This window comes from Culex quinquefasciatus, chromosome 2 (assembly GCF_015732765.1).
Source record: "Culex quinquefasciatus strain JHB chromosome 2, VPISU_Cqui_1.0_pri_paternal, whole genome shotgun sequence".
NCBI lineage: Eukaryota > Metazoa > Arthropoda > Insecta > Diptera > Culicidae > Culex > Culex quinquefasciatus.
This window is the reverse complement of record NC_051862.1, coordinates 18,899,902-18,918,248: the sequence shown is the minus strand read 5'-3', so window position 1 is coordinate 18,918,248 and position 18,347 is coordinate 18,899,902. Positions and strand designations below refer to the sequence as shown.

Sequence of the window (18,347 nt, the reverse complement as noted above, 5' to 3'; positions counted from 1 at the left end):
CACACGTCGACACCACCACCGCAGTGTTGCCATCCGTTCGGCATCGCGTTTCTGTGTGTGTGTGCGGGAAACCCCACTTCCTGATGCCGTCACGGAACAATGCAATTGTCAAATACGTATGATTTTCCACCAGCGCAAAATTTGAGTCTTTTCACGGTGCGACTCTGTTGCGCAAATTATCATAATTTGCTAACGCAATTTCCGCTGACGAATCGAATTAAAACCGAACTCGCTGACGTGACCACATGTCAGTTGGACCGACTTTTGTGGGACTTTTGCCAGAACAACCGGACCGCGCGTTCTTTGGTTGGAGCCCGGTTTCCGGTGGGAAATTTCGTGCAACTGCGGGAATTCGAGTGTGAAATTCGAAATTGTGAGTTTCACGCTAACATGTCAAACTTTTTTCAGAGGATATAACGCCCGAAAGTATGCAACACGCTTCCGTCAAAAATACAAAACAATGCCGTTTTATTTGGAACAAACCATACAAGCCACATTATCGTCCGATTCCGCTCATCCGGAGGGCCAGCAGCTGAACGATGGCCAGCCCCGCCAGGAACAGGGGCCGCTCCAGCTGGTCCAGCAGAAGGGTGGTTGCGGCCCGGTTGCAGGGTGTCTTGCCGGCGGCCGATTCGCACACGCAAACCTCGATTTCGCGCCCGCTGCGGTCTTCCGTGTAGCACGTGGACGCCGTCGAAGATTCGTTGTCCACGTTCATCTTGGCGCACATGTACGTGATGTTTTCGACTGTATAAAAAACAAAACTTTTGTTATTGTTTTATGTACTATTTTAAATATATTAAATTCAAAAAGTTAAAAAAAAATCCAACTATGGGAACAGTAATTCCATCGTGCATCTAATGTTGGCATATCAGCTCTCTTATGATCAATTTCAGCTTTTAATTGGCGTTTTCAACTGAAATCGAGTGATAAATTGTTCAGAAGGAAGTAAGCTATCAAATTACCATGAAAAGCTTAGCAAGATAGATATGTTTGTAATAATTGAACTAAACCTCATCCTGAGACTATTTTATAATTGAAATCCTTCCAAAAGATACTGTAACAATGCTGCTTACTGGTACATAAAGCTTAATGTAATTTAACAAAATGTTACAAATACACCCCGATGGTTTGACACCAACTGTTGTCAAACGAACGGGGTCACTTTTTAGTTTGACACCCCTTTTATACGGAGTTCACACACACTACCAAGCGTCTGTTTTGATAGTGTGGGTGAGCGCCGCGTAAAAAGTGACAGTTCGTCTCTTTTTAGTTTGACTTTGACCAACCAACGGGGTAGTTACAAATCAGGGGGATGCTAAAGGCCGCCATCTTGGGTGATTGAGATTGATAACGCGCGCAAACTGCGCACAGTGAAAACAAAAATATTTTTATTATCAATTAAATTTTTGTTTTAAGAAATACTGTAGTAAAAGTCAAATTACACAGTAGTTAAGTTAAACGTTTCATGTGATAAAAGTACAACTTTAAATGAGGTCATCGGCCCGATGTGTACTTAATAATCCCAACTTTAGTAGTTTATTTTGCAAATAAATTGATAAAAACCACCTCTAAACATACACTAACTTTTAAACGTTCATTGCGGTAAAATTTTACATAAAAACAATAATAATTACTTATTATTATTATTACTTTATTTCCGTTTTATGCCTGCAGTTTTTGTACTTTTTTTTTTTTTTACAGTGCGCAGTTGCTTTGTTTTGGTTCCGTAACGAACAGCTGTTCTTTTGTGCTGGCGCCGAAATTGACAGCTCCCTTTTGTTCTGGTGCCGAAGTTGACAGCTTGTGTTGGCTGCGGACGAGCTGCCTGTAGTGATATATAGATGTCACCCCCCTGTTACAAACTAAAAATGTGCACATGTGACATGTCAAACGAAAAAGTGACCAAAAAAGTTGAGTGTATCAAAAACCATGCTCACAGACAAACAGACGGGACACTCGAGTGCCAAACCATCGTCCTTCTAAACGGTTATTTCAAATGCAATTTTGTTTCGGCATCCACTCACCCGGCGCTGATGTCGCTGCTGTCGTGACAGCTCGCCCGTCTTTTCTTAGTGTGTGTGATGTGTGTTTTTAAGTTGAGCTTGAGCACGTGTGAGGCAGCAAATGAAAACAAAACAATTATGATGGAATTCAAGAATTCTAACGACAAGACTGGACTGGGCTGGACAAGATTGGGGCAGTCTTGGTCAGGGTCATATGAGCGGCTGACTAACGAAGACATACCTTTTGCCCCACTATTAACCCGGGAGGACTTCTCAACAGCCCGCCGATGTTGAGGCTGTTGCTGAGGCGCCCGATACTGCGGAGGAAGCCGGATCCTATGGTGGAGTCATCTCCTTCGGAGCAACCTGATGCTTATCCTTCGTGGACTGCTGCTCAGATTTCTGCTGCTGGTCGTCCTTTTGGCGATGTTGCTTCTTCTTCTTCTACAGTTGAGTTTCTTTGATTCTGTTTCGATGTATGATTTTGTGGTAGCGTTTTTTGCAATCTTTGCGACTTTTTGCTTTTGTTGTTTGGCGCAACTTAACTGCTCCGTGGACACGTTCCCCGCGGATGTTTCCAAACGCCCATCATGGGGACCAATTCTGGTAGATTTGAATTGGATTTTTTTTCTATTTCAGCGGTCACTACTGGTGTTTTCGTGACCAGGGGTATTGAGATTTCGGTGGAGGAGGAATCTTCGACAGAACTTGGAAGCAACGGGAGGACCAGTTTTTTTTCTCTGTCGTTGCGGTTGTGTTGCGTCCGTGCTGATGCTGCCGCATGATTTGGCACATGAAGTTCTTCCATTGAAAACGGAACCAACCGTGGAACCGACCCACCGTCATCTTCGGCCATCGGTGTTGATTTTTATGTTTTTCATCGGGTACTGACGATCAGCAACAACAAAATTATTTCGATCAGCTGGTTATGTTTACAATCGTTATGGCTTGATTGTCTCACGCATACATTGACATGACACATGACAGTGAAGGGTATTGGTATTGGTATGTTTGGGCTGCGCTTCGGCATCAGCTCACCAGGCAGCGCTGGCGTCGCCGTGATTGGTGGTTTGATAAAGGACGATGGATTTCAATAATAATTTGTATGGAGAGTCACGTCTGTTTGTCTGTGCCATGCTTCTCCATAAACGGTTTCCACGGTTTCGTTTTGGTGGAGTAGCAAAGAATAAAATTTGCTTATACAATTCCATCCAAACTCGTTGCAAACCATTTCTCTAAAATGTTCAAATGGTTGAACAAAAACTGTTTCAAAACACTTGAGCAAACATAAAACAACGATCAGCGATGGAAGTATCATCATCAAAAGAATATCTTTGAAAGTTCATCAAAAGAAAAAAAACCCGAAGGGAACATGGCTCCCCTCTATCGCGCATGGAATTATTCGGCTGTAGATCTTTTTCACTACCACAATTGCAAGTTTAACGTCACACGTCGAAAAATGACCTGACACTTTTTGTAGATGAACAATGTGTGTAAACAAAGCGAAATAAATAATTTTAAGTGGTGCATACAAGGAAATTCACAAAAAATCCACAACAGATTGATATTCTTGGAGAAGTTCGGGAGCGATTTTCTGTTGTGTGATTTGCCTCCCCTCTTTCTCTTTCGTGGGTGAAGAAAGCTCTTTTTGCGGTTATTCTACCCCTGACAACCCCTGACACATTTTCTAGAAAAAAAAAATTTAGAAAGAATAAATTAAACTTTACAAAAAAAATGAAGACAAAAATGACAAGCTTGTTAAAATATAAAAACGTATTTACGTAATTCTAATTGTTGAGCAATTCCAGCTCAAATCAGGATTTTTTCTGGTACTTTTGTACCCGACCCTTTCCGATTTCAATGAAACTTTGTAGACATGTTATCCTAGGCCTATATAAGTCATTTTTGTGTATATGGAGCCAATAGTACTCGAGAATAACATTTGAGAAGGGCGTAAGGTATTTAAATATTTTAGTATTTTGCAATTTAAAAATTACTGTATCTCGAAGCCGTTGCATCGTATCAAAAAGTGGTCAAAGACAAACTTGTAGGAAATTGGACGGGCTTTCTGATAAAAATACACTAAAACAAAAAATACACGCCACTTTTATGTCATTTTTCAAGTTTTAAGTTTAAAAGTTAAATTTGAAGGTGATGTCACGATTTTTTTCGCTCAAAATTTTTGAGGAAATACCCTAAGATGTGACCAAAAGACTGACGAAAAATGCAGGATGGTATGTCTCTCCTAAAAAGATACAAAAATCATTTACTAAAACTGTTTTTTTTTTCGATTCCCCAGATAATTTTACATTAAAGTCTCGGTATTGACCATTGTCCTATGTCCAATCCTTGGGAAGATACAGCGGTTTTAAAAATAAAAATGTTGAAAAAACGGGATTTTTGGTGGTTTTTAGCATTTTCTATATGACAGACTTGGTTTTTTAGTCTCGTAAATATTTTTACCGGAAAGCTCGTCCAATTTCCCATAAATTTGCCTTCGACAGCTTTTTGATTTATATCGTTTTTATATTTACGTAATCAAATTTACTATCCTGGTTTCTACCACACTGAAAAAAATATTCTATTTTCAGTTATAAGCAATGTAATTAAGCTTAAAATTGTCTGGAGAATCGATTCCCACTACCGGTTTTTAAAAATTTTTACGTTTAGACCACTTTTCAAAAAAACAGTTTTAGTAAATGATTTTTGTATTTTTTTTAGGAGAGACATACCATCCTGCATTTTTCGTCAGTCTTTTAGTAACATTTTAGGCTATTTCCTCAAATATTTTGAGCGAAAAAAAATCGTGACATCACCTTCAAATTTAACTTTTAAACATAAAAATTGAAAAATGACATAAAAGTGGCGTGTATTTTTGTTTTAGTGTATTTTTATCAGAAAGCCCGTCCAATTTCCTACAAGTTTGTCTTTGACCACTTTTTGATACGACGCAACGGCTTCGAGATACAGTAATTTATAAATTACAGAATACAAAAATATTTAAATACTTTACGCCCTTCTCAAATGTTATTCTCGAGTACTATTTGCTCCATATGCTTATATAGGCCTAGGATAACATGTCTACAAAGTTTCATTGAAATCGGAGAGGGTCGGGTACAAAAGTACCAGAAAAAATCCTGATTTGAGCTGGAATTGCTCTGTTGAGATTTTGAGCCTAATTGGTTGTTTTGGATGTTTCTATAAAGAAGTGTTTGATTAGGAACAAAATTTAATCAATAATTTTAAACTGACACAAAAGTGTCCAGGAAACATATGCAAACACGGGCAGTCTTGCTGATTCCTGAAAGACGTCTTAAATTTAAAAATATATTTTGGAAATTCTTCTACATCAAAAATAAAATGGAAACCGGGACATGATTGTTTATTTCAATTGATTTTTTTAAATGATTAAAAAATAAACTTAGAAAAATATTTACAACGGCCTAAAATTAACTTCAAAAAGAATATTCACTCCAGCAAAATATGTTTTTGAAAAACTGAGAAATGTTCCTCCAATTTTCATTAAACGTATAATTTTTGTTGCAAAATAGATTTTCTCGGTGTCTAATAAATTTTCCTTTCTCGAAAACTATTGATTCGATGTTCAATGTCAAAACATGATTTTGGCAGAATTTCTTGTTCTTATTAAAAATATAATTTTTAAATTTAAAAATCAAAGTCAACGCTAAAAAATGTTAAGAATCCAAATTTATTGTTTAAGCCAGGGGTGACCAAAGTATGGCCCGCGGGCCAAACGTGGCCCGCGAGGTGATATTTTGTGGCCCGCGGACTCATTTTGAATGATCAAGTTAAATGGCCCGTTGACCATTTGTAAAATGATTTAATTTTTTTTTCAAAATGAAACTTTATTTTTAAATTGTAATGCTTATCTTTTTTTGTTTTTGTTAATATAAAACTAATAATTTATTATTTTTTGTTATTATTGTACGATACAAATATGTTGTTAAAAAATCTTTCTAATTGAAACATTTTCACACGTTTAATTGTGAGTGAAACTAGTAAATATTGTCAAAATGCTCAAATATTTTGGAAATGTTTATGAAACTTTCACTTTCACTTAACTAAGGTATAAAACTGTAATAAAAGCAAAAATATAAGCATTCCATATTAATTTAAAAGTTATTATGACCAATAAACTGGGCCTCAAACTCACTTTGCACTTAGAAACATTCCACCTTGGGACTCGAACTCATGACAGTTGGATAACGAATCTGATTGACTACCATCTCATCTCATGAAGCGGTTGAAAATATAGTTCAAAGCTTTTGATTAAATTATGCCTTAACATAAATTGTTCCAATTTAATGTTCCCATTTTCAAAATATTGAAAAAAAAAGCTTTAAATTTCAATGAAAACACAAGTACCTACAAACAACTAAATACCTTTTTTCAAATACCGAAAACAATGATAATATCAACCAAACTGAAGGAAAACTGTCATTTTCCGTTTGCTATTATTTTTGAATTACAAAAATGTTAAAAAAGGGCAATTTAAGGAATAAATGTATTTTTTAGTCTTTCAAATTTATAAATCGTTTTTTTTTTTTCATTATATAAAAAAAAAACAAATTTTGTACATATGGCCCGCAAGCTCATTTGAGCTTCAAATTTGGCCCGGCATCCAAAAACTTTGAGCACCCCTGGTTTAAGCCTTTATGTCAATTTCATTCCGTCCATTAGTCGAACTTCTAAAAGGGGTTGGTTTAAACCAGGGGTGCTCAAAGTTTTCGAATGGTGGGCTAAATTTGAAGCTCGCATGAGCTTGCGGGACAAACGAGATAAAAATTTGAAAAAAAATAAAATAGTGCTATTGATCAATAAAACTGAATTAAGTTTTTGTATTTTTGAAATTTCAGGCATTTTCAGAAAAAATCATTTAAATACAAGAAAACCAAAATAAGAATGCTCCCAATTCAATGGTGAAATTTTATGGAAATCTGAAAATCCAAAAAATAGCAACATAAGTATTATTCATCTGCTTTTCATTGGATCTTTCATGCCTCAAAAATCATTGAAATCAATACAACAATTTTGACTCAATACAATCGAGATTTCACAAATATAATGAACATTAAAAGGTATTTAGTTGAATGCGCATGTATTTCAATTGATTTTTTATTTATGTTTTAAATATATTTAAGAATGAGTGGCACAAACGTTGTAATAGTTGCGTAATTTTATTTTAAAATATTTAATGTTTAATTCTAATCATAAAGCGTTTTTCACATTACACATACTTACATTCGTAACCCACACGTTATGAGTTCAAATCACGAGGAGAAAGGTTTCCAAGTGCAAATAAGTTTGAGGCCCAGATAATAAAAGACCATACGTAATAATTTTTGAATTATTATATACTTATATTCTAGCTATCTTTACAGTTTCCTGTGAAGAACGCTCTATTACTCGTTTCCAAAAATGTTTGATGAAAATTTTGACAAAATTTAGTCTTTTCAATCACATTTAAACGTGTTACTTACATTGTTTTAATAAGTTAGATTTGTATTTGTTTCATAAAATCGGGATCAAAGTATGGAAACAATTATTACTTTTATAATAACAAAAACTAAAAAAGTTCACAAAAAAGCATAAATTAACCTTAATTTTTTGAAATTAAAAATCAATTACCCGGGCAGACGGTAATAACAAAATTCATGCCATTTCAATAACAAATACTGTTAAAATAACAGAAATTGTTATGGAATCTTCTTGAAAAATCCATTTTTGCATAAGGCTTTAATAACAGTTTATGTTATCATCACAAAATTTTGTATTGGTCTGATATTGGTTGATAGCCATCACAACTTTGGAATAACATTTTTTGTTATGGAGGAATACCTCCAACTGTTATTAGGATGATCAGATTAGTTGTTAAAATAACAAAAAATAATAACAAAGATTTGTTCGAAGAATAACGTAAAATGTTATTAGTCTGTTATTACAATAACAATCCAATAACAAAAAAAATCATAACGACGTATAACAAATCTTGTTATAAATAACATAAAATGTTATTGGCCTAGTATTGTCAAATATCAAAAAATGTTATTCCCAAGTTATTTCCGTCTGCTCGGGAAGGGCCATTTTACATGATCATTCAAAAGGGGTCCGCGGGCCACAAAAAATCACCTCGCGGGTCATGCTTTGGTCACCCCTGGTTTATACTATGTTTCGGGGGCAATATGATATATACGTTAAGATGTTAATGCTAATTTTCATTTGAATTTTTGAAAATTTGAAGTTTGACATTTTTAAACGCTTAAGTACATTTTCCAACCCTTTTTTCTATTTTTTTAACCATGACTCTTCTACAAACAAAAATGCTTTAAAAAATAAATGAGTTATATCAATGAGTGACCCAAATAGTTCACCAAAGCATTAATTTCATTTCGATTAATTTTATGTTGATTTTTGCTCCAACAACCATGCTTAATTGTGGAACTATATTCCTGTTTAAAGTTTTAGCTCGATCGAAATATAGTTTAATCGTTCAGGATATATTGAAGAATGTTCTATTTTAATAAACATGTATAGAAAAAGAAACTCAAAAATTCTCAGATAAAATCTTTTCGAAGAAAGATTAACTTTCCTTTGTCTTTAAATTTTTAAAGTTGTGGAAAACAGTATAGAACATTATTTAAAAAAAATCATTGAAACCAAAACATACTAAAAACAGTAACCGAATAATTTGGCAATGTTATTCATCTACTTACTTGCCCCATTGTACCGATAGGTGAACCGGGCACAGACCTCTCCCCGGACCAGCCGACACGCAATCTGGGACGGCTTGTCCTTGTACTCGTTCCACATGTACTCCGTGTCCGGAACATTGCTGTTATCTGACGAAGACAAAAAAAGTGCACTATTTCAAGAGAATTTCAACACTCTAAAGAGGTTTAAAGCATTACTCGTCACCACAAGCGGATGAAAGCACGGAATTCCGGTGGCCTTCTTCAGCAGATTTTCGCAGGAAACGTTTTTGTACTGACTATCCTTGTTGTACTTTGGCCCAAGCCACGTGAACCGGAAGCAGTACGGATTGTTCTTGTACTCCTCAGCTGGCGATAGGGTCGTCTGCCGAGGGTCATCCTCGTCTTCGACTGAAAGTTACCAAGTTTAGACGCCAAGATATCTCCACAAACCCTAACAAAGGTGAATAATTACCGCCAACAGCACAGGTGACATAAATCACTGTCACTAGCAACCATAATCGATGGTGCATTGCCCCTTAAAAATCAAACCAGTTTAAACCACCCCCAAAAGCTTATCACCGATCTAATTCTTCCCGAAAAAGCCCATAAATCACCGTCCGACAACGTTTATGACAAAGAAGTGACTGTTTGAGCCAGTCAGACCTACAGCGAAGATTTCACTAATTGAAGCTATCTTATCTTATCGATTTAAAAGAAAAACGTTCAATGGATGGCCACTACAAAAGGTGGCAAGGCATTTGCTGATAAGAAGTCGCGTCGGAGGCCAAACGGCGTTGTTTGGTTAAAATTTGTTTGAATTTGCGAAACTTCCGGGGATGCGTGAAATGTTTCGAGCAAAGCTTGGGCACGTGTACAGAGCTTTCTCGAAAGCTTAGCTAGTGGTGTGCCATAAGATGATAGACGGTTCAGCCTGAAAGTAGATTCTTTTGAACGAATATTTGGGATAAGATTGTTAGTAGATTAAAACTACAGTAGTTGTTCGGTAACTGGGCGTTGTTTAACTGGGCTGCTTTTCAACTGGGCGCTCGATAACTGGGCCGAAGCCCAGTTAAAAAGCTGACAAACGTCAAAAAACCAAAACAAACCGAAAAATAATATATCAGTTTTCAAAGAAGACTTTGTATCACTAAAAGTTTAATTTGAAGTTTAAAAAATAGGAGACGGCACCTCAACCGTACCAAAAATGCAAAATAAAATCAAAGTCGTGTTGTTAAGCTTACAAATTTGGAGGATTTTTTGGGAAGATTTTATCGCACAAATTTTGATTACACATGTCATTCTGACATTTGGCGAAAAAGTGTCAATCCCCTTCAAACTTTTAACCGACATGGCATGAGAATATATAATATATATTATATATCAACAGCCACACCAATTTTAACTTAATCAGAAAAGGTCGATTTTAAATTATGATTTAAAAAAATTAGATTTCGCATTATTTTAAAACTCCTTGAAGAAAATTTATCTATGATAACATATTTTTCCAGAAGATGACCAAATTTACCAGAGTAAAAAAAAATTCAACTTTTTCATCGGATAACTGTATGTTCATATCCTGACCTCCAAAAGAGTAAACCGCTTGAATTTTCAGCAAACCCGTGCATTTGATTCAATTAGTTACAAGATCCTCTGTAATTACTCTTAGTATTAAGAACAATGTTATTACAAAAGCCGACTCGGACCTAACAAGGTCCCAGTACCGAAAAGGACCTAATAAAAATAACTTTATGAAAAAAAAATCAATTGGGTACTAAAGCCCTATGTCAATTTTTATGTACAACGGTAAAAAACACGATTAAAAACCATTTCTGATCACTTTTTTTCATTTTAATGCAAAATTTTTTTCTGACAAGACAACATTTTTTCGATGGATAAACTATGGTCCCCTTGGAACAAGCTGTCAAGTAGGAGCTTTTCTGTCAAGAAGGACCGCGAGGTTAAGTTTTCAAAATTGATTTAAAAATCCATTTTAAACTCTTTGTGGTTGTACAAAGGGTCATTGTACTCAGAAAAATAACCTTTATCGCTGTAAACAATAAAATCAGCAATCTAAGCTTCATTTTAGGACCCAATTAGTTGCCAATCCATACATTTGAAAACATCATAAATTTGCCCAAAAAAGGTATTTTGCATCTATTTTCCCGCAATATAAGAATCTATACAAATGTAGGACTGTCCACACAAAAAAGCCATTGAAATATTCCGATTTTTTTCGAAAAAAACAAATTCTGATCGTTTTGGTGTTTTGGGAAAAATTGGGAACAATGGGTACTAAAGCCCTATGTCAATTTTCATGTTAAAAACACTAATAAAAACCATTTCTGATTCCTTTTTTTAATTTTAATGCATAATTTTTTATTTTTTTTTTGACAAGACAACATTTTTTCGATGGATCAACTATGGTCCCCTTGATCCCCTTGGCTGTCAAGTAGGAGCTTTTCTGTCAAGAAGGACCGCGAGGTTAATTTTTCAAAATTGATTTAAAAATCCATTTCAAACTCTTTGTGGTGTGGTCAAATGGTCATTGTACTCAGAAAAATATTGCGCGTATTCCCGAAAAAGACACGCGGCATACCAGCCTCGAAACGACGCGCCGCACTTTCGGCAAATGCGCGCTGTCAAATCTCATACTGTGCGTTTTGTTTTTGTTGATCTTCTTCTTCGAATTGCATGGCATTGTTGCCGGGTATGTTTTTTATTGCACCAAAAGTGCAGAAAATCGCTGGCAACAGTGTCTGCGGCACATTCTGATATGCCGCGCGGCGTGTACCTTCGAGAGAAACGGACAATAAGCTTTATCGCTGTAAACAATAATCTCACCATTCTAAGCTTCATTTTAGGATCCAATCGGGTCCTAAAATAAAACCTAAATTTGTGATATTATTGTTCGCAACGATAAAGCTCATTTTTCTGAGTATAATTACCCTTTGAACCACCGAAAAGTATTTAAAAAGGATTTTTAATTCCATTTAAAAAAAAAAATAACTTCATGGCCCTTCTGGGCAGAAAAGGTCCTGCTTGACAGCTCGTTCCAAGGGAACCATAGTTGATTCATCGAAAAAATGTTGTCTTGTCATTTTTTTTGTATTAAAGCGGTATACGCACTTCGAAAAGAATCGGTCAAGAAAAAAATCAAATGGGCAGCAGCAGCAGCGCAAGCGAGTCAAAGAGGGTGAAGAAAAGCCCCGAGAAATCGCTCCCTCCCCTTTGTTCTGCTGTTCGTAAAGCTGTTTCTTGACCCCTTTCGTTACGATCTGCATACTAGCCTTAAAACGGGAAAAAGTGATCAGAAATTGTTTTTAATCGTGTTTTTTACCGCTGTACACAAAAATTTACATAGGGCTTTTGTATTCAATTTCTACAAAATCGGCCGATTTCAAAAGATTTTTTTATTATGCTGCAGCTTCGTGGAAGTTTTTCGTTGACAAAAAAGACGAATTGCATGATTGGTTCGTTCTTAAAAGTCTCCATACAATGTTCGCAGCTATCTACACTAAAATTTTATTTAAATTTTCGTGTTGGATCCCCAACCTATCGAGGAAAAATGGCAACACTTGTCATCGTCGCAATGTTTGCTGCGATCGATGCAACCCTGTGTTCAGCGCGCAACGGCAGCCGTTGCTGCGATCGACGACAGAAAAGGGAGAAGGAAAAGGCGCGTGAAATGAGTCGACCGAGAAGAAGAAGTTTTCTCCACGTCAGTCTCGCGCCACCAGCAGGAAGAACAATTTCGCTCTCTAGTTTTAGCTATTATTTAATAAACTAGTATTTAGTGAGAAACTATTGAGTGCTTCTTTCCGACGCCCACGGCCAGTCCAGAGTCCACCTTTCGCCTTCGGCAAACAAATCCGCCCCATTTCGTGGGGCCAGTCTGTGGCCCGAACAATTCGGGAAGATCTGAAAAACTATTTTTTTTTAATTGTAGGTACATATTCAGAAAAAATTCAAATGGATTTATTTAGAAAAATGGAAAAAAATTGGCCACCGAGCTATAATATTTTGATTTCTGAGTTTAAAAAAAAAAGGACGATCTTGCTTTCAAGTGCCCAAGGTTACGTCGTAGTGTAAAGTTACCTAAGATTTAAAAGAATCAATCGAAATGTACTTTATAAATTAGTAGAAAATGTTCACCGTTTGTTGGAAACAGCCGCCTAATATTTTAAAAAGAAACTTTTTTGTTTTTGTTTTAGTGTTTCCCATAACCATTGCTGGTCTTTTTTAAAAAAAAATGATGGGTCTTTTCGTTCCTACTTTAAATAGTAGTTTATGCAACAAGTTGCAAAAAGAAGATTTTTTCAGCACGAGTCGTACATTTATCCAACAAGGTTTACCGAGTGCTGAAAAAATTATGTTTTGCAACGAGTTGCTTGCAACTTTTTTTTTTGCAATTCCGAAAAACGCATCTTGAATTGAATTTTATGTCAAACATGCATGTGTTTAGTAAATTCACCGTTCAAAACAAAACAAAATATGGAAAAATGTTACTTTTCGATACTAATGTTGAAAAGTTAAACTTTTGCGGAAGACTGATATTGAAAGGTATTAATTTTGCATTATGTTGTTTTTGGTAGGGAACAGAACTTGATTTCCCATTTTCGGCTTGTGTAAAATGTAAAAAAAATAGACTTTTTGAAATTTTGTGCTGTTTTCAAATATTTTTCCAAATCAGGCTTAGCATTTTAAATAGGCCAAAAAATTTACAATTTGTTTTTTTTTGTGTTTTTCAAGGATGTTATATGTTTAACATTGAAAACCGCTCCATTAGTTCCTTAGATAAATATTAGATATATTGGATAAATATGTGTATAATTTAAATCTTGATTTAAATTATTCGAAAACTAGATTAATAAAGAAAACCAAATTTTCAAACAAATTTTTCGCCCCACACCCATGCCCTCGTACAACGTTACCACCCAAAAACGTAACGCCTCCCCGATTTCGTAACGCCTCCCCAGAATTTTGACGTTTCTCGTTTTCTTTGCGCGTCCTTCTCGCGGTGGTGGTTGGTGACGTTTCGCTGCTTCGTGTCGCAAATACATTTCGAATCGGATCGGGACCCGGCAGCTTTTCTTCGATTCCATTCCAGGGTTTTGGGGTTTTTGCGGGGAACCTGTTGGAAGATTTGGTGAAGGTTTGCGGAAGACTGTTAGTTTAGTTGATTGTGGTGTAATTCGTGAAAGGATAAATTCAAAATGCACACGGTTCTCACCCGGGGGAACGCCATCCTGGCCTATTCCCTGAGCGTCCTGGCCTTTCTGACGTTCTGCTGCTTCGCGTCCACCTTCTTCGTCGATTACCGGACCAACGCCAAGATCAACACGGTCAAAGTGCTGGTGTAAGTAAAAATGTTTAACCCAACCCTTCCGCGAATCCCGGAACACCACGTAAGCAGTAAGTGAAAACAAATGCTCTTCCTTTTCTGTTTTTGCAGCAAAAATGTCCCCGACTTTAGCGCGTCCCGCGAGAAGAACGACCTGGGCTTCCTGACGTTCGACCTCAACACCGACCTGAACGGGCTGTTCAACTGGAACGTGAAGCAGCTGTTCCTGTACCTGACGGCGGAGTACCAAACGGAGCAGAACGAGCTGAACCAGGTGGTACTTTGGGACAAAATCATCCTGCGCGGCGAGAACGCCAACCTGGACTTTAAGAACATGAACACCAAGTACTACTTCTGGGACGACGGCAACGGTTTGAAGTGAGTTTAGCTGGATAGCTGGTTTGGGTTGGCAGAATTTAAAAACTAAAACCCTTTTTCGCAGGAACCACCAGAACGTGACGCTGACGCTGTCCTGGAACATCATCCCGAACGCGGGCCTGCTGCCGAGCGTGTTCGCCCACGGCTTCCACTCGTTCAAGTTCCCCGAGAACTACATGCCGTCGCCGGTTTAAGTTTCGGCAGCTTTTTTAGATAGAGGAAGAGGAGAGCAACCATCAACAACATCTCAGAGTTGGCTTTCCGGAAGTGATTGTAGGGGGACAGTGTTAAATTACGATAGGGGGAAGATTGTCGTAGGACAAATTAAGCATGTAGAAGTACACAAAAACAAAAAAAGCACTAGAGAATGGAGTAATTTTGTTCTGGGTAATTCAAAGTGCAACTAAAAATAAATAACGATCTAATTATCTTGATCGGAAAAATCGAAAAAAAAACTTTACGTTCACTCGAAAGAAATAATTATAAACTGTCATACTTATTTGGAGTCTAATCGGTTTACGATTTTCGACAATTTCCAATGTGGTATTTCACTTTCTATCGTAATTTCCCGACTCACGATTGAAATATTAATATGTTAGTCGGAATTTGTTGATAGTCGATCGTAATTTCTAGATCTACCTAGCTAGTATCGACAAATTACGACCAACGGTCGAGAAAATCTCGATATAACCTAGTATATGTGTTAGAAGCATGTTTCCAAAAAAAAAACATTGAACATTAAAAATATTATAGACTAAAAAAATAGAAATTTCAAAATTCAGGAATAAAAAATTGTGAAACCCAAAAATTTAAAAAAACTGGATTTCAAAAATTAAACATTCAAGAAATAAAAAAACAAAGTTTAAGCTTAAAAAAAATTAAAAATTCAGGAATTATGAAATTTTAACATTACATTGAATCCTGTAATGTGTAATGCATTTTAAAGTTTAAAGAAAATAAGAATTCAAATTTTTTTTAGAGTTTTAGAGCTTAAAAACATAAAAAATCAAATGTTCAAAAACTCAAACATTATGAAATCCAAAATTTAAAAATTTACACATTCGGAAACTTTAAAATTTCAACATTCAAGAAATCAAAAGTTTCAAAAATGAAAGAGTCCTTAAATGCTAAAATCTAAAATTTTAAAATTCGAAATAAATTAAATTTGAGAATTAACGAACTAAAAATAATCAAATTTAGAAACTCAAAAATTAAAAAAACAAATATCAAATTAAGAAATTCTAGAATTTCAATATTCAAGAATTCAATGTTTGAAAATTCTTGAACTCTAAAATTCTAGAACCCGAAATGTAAAATTCATAAAATAAAAAAACACAATATTTAAAATCCAAAATTAAAAAAAACAACACTTGGAATCATAAAATTAAAAACATTCAAAAATTTAAAAATTTTATACATAGATTCAAAAAATAAAAAATGGTTCAAAATTGTTATTTAAAAATTTAATTTACAATTAAAAAAAAATTAAAACATTCAGAAATTAATAATTGTTATACTCAGAATTTGAAGAATTTAAAAAACTTTAAAGTGTAATATCCGAAATAAAAATATAATTTAAGAATTCTTAAGTGCATAATCCAAAAATGTCGAGTTTCAAAATTTAAAAAAAATGAAATTATGAAATTTAAACATTGATGAATTAAAAATTATACGCAAAGATTTTAGAATTAAAATAAACGAAAATCTCAAATCAAATAAATTTTTATGAAATAAAAAAATAAAAATTTCAAGAATGCTAGAACCATAAAATTAAAAAAAAAATAAAAAATATGCCTCAAAATTCAAAGTTTTAAGAATACAAAAGAATAAGAAATTGAAAAAATTTATAGTTATAAAATCCTGTTGCCAAAAAATTCAAGAATATAAACATTAAAAATTAAAAAATGTAAAATCCAAAAAATAAACTATATCCTAAATTTAAGAGTTAAAAAAATTAAAAATTCAATCATTCAAAAGTCGGAAAGCTCAAAATTTTAAGAATTAAAAAAAATTCTAAATACAAAAAAAAATGAAAAATAAAAAAAAATTAAATTTAAATTAAATTACAATCCATGGTGTCAACATGATTTTGAAGATTTTAAAGTAAAAATTTATCATTTTTTGAGACTTAAAAATTTAATTGACTTTGATTTTGTTTAGATTTTGGATTTTTGTTAAATATTAAATATTTTTGAATTTTGAATTTTTCTCACACTTTTATTTTTGTTTTGAATGTTTTGAAACATTTAATGTTGTTTACATTTTTTTTTGTTTTAATTTAGATTTTTTTTTTCAATTTTTTACTTTCTTTAATTTTTTTCAATTCCTTGAACTACTTAATATTTATAATTTCCTAAGTATCTTAAATTTCTTAAATGTCTTAAATTTTTTAAATTTCCTTAATTTTGTAAATTTCTTAAATTTCCTAAATTTCCTAAATTTCTTAAATTTCTTAAATTTCTAAAATTTCTAAAATTTCTAAAATTTTAAAATTTCTCAAATTTTAAAATTTTCAAAATTTCTCAAATTTATAAAATTGCAGGCCAAGTGCGAATGATTCTGATGATACCTCTTCAGTTGACGCTCAGGCGAGGAACATCCTGGAAGGAGCGTCACTGACTACGTCCGTAGTCCTGTTAGATCATTTCTTGATCAAGACAGTATAGCTCTGGTTCCTTGCAAGTGTCCTATTTTCTTACCTCCACGTTGGCTTGGTTTTCATGATGACCTAGCTGGTGGCCTGTGGAAACGGATCGTAAACCTTTGACCACCGCGGGTCAAAGTCGAGACGGCTAAAAGAAAGGGGCGCGACAATGTTGGAAAGGGATGTAATTTGTGATTGTAGACGGTATTGTTTTGATTCGCAGTATGTTGAGTCAACTGCTGTGGATGTACCTGAAACATCGCACAACGGGGTTTCTCTTCATTCCTTTCATCTACCACCTATCTTCTGTTTATTTTGTTTCACTGATTTTCTAACGCGGCTTCTGTTTACTTCTGTTTACTCCATTTGATTTCGATTTTACTCATTTGATTCTCTTATTTCTCAATGCTTTTCCACTCTATTTTACCAATTGATGCTGCTGTAACAAACTGTCTGTTTTTCCTTAATTTGGCAGCGATGTCAATTTTGTTTATCTTTATTTATCTATTTGAATAATTTTTCATCTGCCCTATAAATTGCACTTAACACAATCTAAGCTTGTTTGTTACCTCTTTTTATTAACTATTGTTAATTTCATTATCTACTTAATAAATTACTATCTTTCTTTTACTATGGATTCTTAAAATAGTATATTTCTTTCACTGTCCATTGTTTTCAATCTTCACCCTTTTCTTCAAACAAATGAGGTTCGAGCCCTTACTCAATTTTGGAATGATCAAAGAATTAACACAAATATTACTATTGTACTTTTGAAAAACTTTTATAAAATGCTTAGTACCAAAAATTGTAACAAAACACCGCGACAAAAGAAATAGCAACATATAAACACGACTCAACACTAGGAAAGATTTCAGGAGAAAACAAAACACAGTAAATAACAATTAGTTTTTGAATTCAAACTAAAAATAAAACAGTCTTTGCTTTAATGAAAGTTGATAGGCACACTATAGATGGTTAGGCGCTTATACTTACATTAAACCCTACTTAATGTACCACCCCCGGCCGAGTTAAAATGCGTAACCGGAAAAGAAGGTGTGCATGCCTGGCACGAACACTCAAAGCGTGTTCTAGCGTGTTGCTCGTACTGACTCAGAGCAAGGGTGAGATGTAGGTGTAAGGGCAGTGCGTGTTCGTCGGGAACCTAGTGCATAAGATCGGTCAAGGCCCGTTCTTACACTGAAAATTGCGAATTGCGAATTTCTCAAATTTATAAAATTTATAAAATTTCTAAAAAAAATTAAAAT

At 34.6% G+C, this 18,347-nt stretch overlaps 2 protein-coding genes across 2 annotated transcripts; one reads left to right on the top strand and one right to left on the bottom strand.

Annotated features, from left to right (window-relative positions):
- Nucleotides 1-439: 439 nt before the first annotated feature.
- Nucleotides 440-9,415, bottom strand: LOC6054086. Its single transcript, XM_001870025.2, has 4 exons — nt 9,192-9,415; nt 8,936-9,127; nt 8,741-8,866; nt 440-747 (listed from the first exon to the last, which is right to left on the bottom strand). The coding sequence occupies exons 1-4, from the start codon at nt 9,247-9,249 to the stop codon at nt 497-499; spliced, it is 627 nt and encodes a 208-aa protein (XP_001870060.2). The 5' UTR covers nt 9,250-9,415; the 3' UTR covers nt 440-496.
- Nucleotides 9,416-13,764: 4,349 nt separating this feature from the next.
- On the top strand, nt 13,765-14,893 carry LOC6054087 (signal peptidase complex subunit 3). The gene is made up of 3 exons (XM_001870024.2): nt 13,765-14,075; nt 14,172-14,438; nt 14,503-14,893. The coding sequence occupies exons 1-3, from the start codon at nt 13,933-13,935 to the stop codon at nt 14,630-14,632; spliced, it is 540 nt and encodes a 179-aa protein (XP_001870059.1). The 5' UTR covers nt 13,765-13,932; the 3' UTR covers nt 14,633-14,893.
- The last annotated feature ends 3,454 nt before the right edge of the window (nt 14,894-18,347 follow it).